Source organism: Penaeus monodon, chromosome 6 (genome assembly GCF_015228065.2).
Source record: "Penaeus monodon isolate SGIC_2016 chromosome 6, NSTDA_Pmon_1, whole genome shotgun sequence".
NCBI classification, from domain to species: domain Eukaryota; kingdom Metazoa; phylum Arthropoda; class Malacostraca; order Decapoda; family Penaeidae; genus Penaeus; species Penaeus monodon.
In genome coordinates this window covers 17,038,094-17,040,593 of record NC_051391.1, presented here as the reverse complement: position 1 = coordinate 17,040,593, position 2,500 = coordinate 17,038,094, and the positions used below count along the sequence as shown (strand labels likewise).

The 2,500-nt window shown below is 31.6% G+C and overlaps 1 protein-coding gene across 2 annotated transcripts in view; it reads left to right on the top strand.

Annotated features, from left to right (window-relative positions):
- Positions 1-2,500, top strand: part of LOC119574283 — an 18,538-nt gene that overhangs the window by 2,246 nt on the left and 13,792 nt on the right. For both annotated transcript variants that reach the window (XM_037921476.1, XM_037921474.1), the window contains exons 2-4: positions 348-504; positions 636-741; positions 1,287-1,401. In XM_037921476.1, the coding sequence (XP_037777404.1) occupies positions 360-504; positions 636-741; positions 1,287-1,401 (366 nt within the window). In that variant the 5' untranslated portion in view covers positions 348-359. The remainder of the gene's footprint in view (positions 1-347; positions 505-635; positions 742-1,286; positions 1,402-2,500) is intronic.

Genomic DNA, 2,500 nt, shown 5'->3' with positions numbered 1-2,500 from the left:
GTGAATGGTTAGTTACAGTTACATCAAAAGTTTTTAAGATATTTGTCTACCTTTAATATTGTACTCATAAGCACTAGAAATATGACTCATCTATGATAAAAGTGAATGTATACAAAGTACCTGCCATTTGAATGTTCACTTCTCCCAGAGGTTTCATCTCCAAATAATGTATTAGTATTAGTTGTAAAATATTTGAAAGTCTGTGATGTTTAAGTGTAAATTGAGTCGTATAGTTATTGCTGGGCCATGGTATTTATTTTGAATGAATACAGATCATGTCTAAACTATCTAAATATTGAAGATTTCATGCCTCTCTTTAGTATGCTCAATTGTTTATTTATTTTCAGATTATAACAACAATGGAGGATACTCAGAATCGGCCAGCTGGGAAGAAGGAGTTCCCATCTATTGCTCCTAAAAGCAGAAGACAAAAGACTACAAGAAAACTTCAGAAAATTAGGTTCAAAAGAAGTTTAAATCTAAATCGTAGCTGGGGGTCGTTGGGTAAGGGTAAAAAGAACCATATCTTGTAAAGTGGCATTGTTTTCTTATATGATATTCATACCAGTTCTTAGAATATTGCACTGCTTGGAGCATGAATTATTTCTTTCTTCATTCTGTGTTTGTTCACGCAGGGCATGATGTCACCTCGGTGTATGATATGAAACTGGCAAAGCTGAGGAGCAACAACCGAGCCCTTGCAAAAGCTTTAGCATCACAGAAAATTGAAACACAACATTGGTTTGTATTTTTTATTACTTTGTTATCATTTAGGGTTATTATATAATACCTATAGAAGTATGAAATCATGTTTGGTTCCATAAGGAAATAGACTTCATATAGACCACTATCAGTTTTATCTAAATGTTATCTTTGTTAATAGAGCATCTCACGTTCAAATTTTGCGATACAGACTTTATAGAAGCTGGATTTTACAACTTGGTCAGTGCTGTGTTATACATAAGATTTTGTAAACTCTGAAATTGAATTATTTATTGTTTATTGTTGTTAGAAAGTGAAGCATAATGTAGGTTGATTTTAGTATGTGGTGTCTAAAGGTATTAGGTTTGTGTGTACTGACGTTATAGAAAATTATCAGGTATATTAATTGCATATTTTTCATCATTTATTGACAATTTTAACTGTGAGTTCAATTATTCAAAAATTTCTAATTGTGTTATGTTATTTTTGTTATAAATAGGTATGTTTGAAAACAGAATTCCAACAATATATATATATATTTTTTTTATTTCAATTTTAACAGTGAACCATTTTTGAAACTGCAGGTATAATAAAGTGATTTCGCTAAAAGCAGAGTTACAAGATGCCCAGGAGTTACTCCGAAGTGGTAATACAGATAATGAAGCAGCAGTTGAACGGGAGGTGGAACAACGTCTGAGAGTAAGGCAGTTCTTTTTATATGAAGTATATTTATATGTACATATAAATATATATTTTTAGGAGAGGAATATGCAGTAATTAGATTTAGTATGGAGTATTATTGGTGTATTCTCTTCAAATTTGTTTTTAAAGGCTATTATAGGTTTGATTTTAAATGTTTCAGAGTTTAACAAGGTTATAAATTTTATTTGTGCTATGATATCATAAGTGATATATAAGGTTGATTGAAAATAACCAATTTCATTTAACCCAATGCAGATGGGAAAATGTAGTGTTCATTGTAGTTTTGTTTTGTAAAATGCCTTTGTGCATAAGTGCTCAGTTACCAAGGAGTCAATTGGTCATCTTCACCTGATTTCCTTTAATTTCTGGGATTTTTTTTTTGTTACTAATGCTATCATCAACATTGATGGTGTTATTATTATCATAAACACTATAGTTATTATAAGGTTATTAACCTGATGCTGCTGGGGATGACATGTATGGACATTCCATGCCCACAGTGAGTTAAGGTTATTAATTAAATGTACACATTGAAGGCTCCACAAGTGCTTAACCACCAGTGAGTCAGTCACTATTCTGACCTACCTCAACCTGTTTACTCTTTCCCTTAATTTTTGGAAATATTTTATTTTATTTTATATTGCTATAAGTATTGTTAAATAACACTAATGATTATAATATCAATAATGGTAATACAGTAATGATATTTATAACATAAATAAAGAAATCCTGAAAACTCGGGGAGGGGGAAAATCTGATGAGGGCACATGGACTATTTATGCCTTGGTAGCTGAGTACTTGTGGAGCCTTTATATTTTCCTGGCAGCATTGGGTTTTAACATTACTATTATCAATATAAGATAAAAGAAAATATTTCCCTAAATCAAGGACAAGGGTAAACAGACGTTTGGTAGTAGGCCTGATAATTGACTTCTTGGTGAATAACTACTTGTATGCAGCACTGTACCCTTCTCTTGGAAATTCCATTATAATTGTCTAAGAAAGTTTTGGGGTGTTATAAGCAACTGGTATTAGAAAATGATTTCTCCATTTCTCAGGTTCGGGAGAGCTTGTATTCATATACCCTGAGATTATT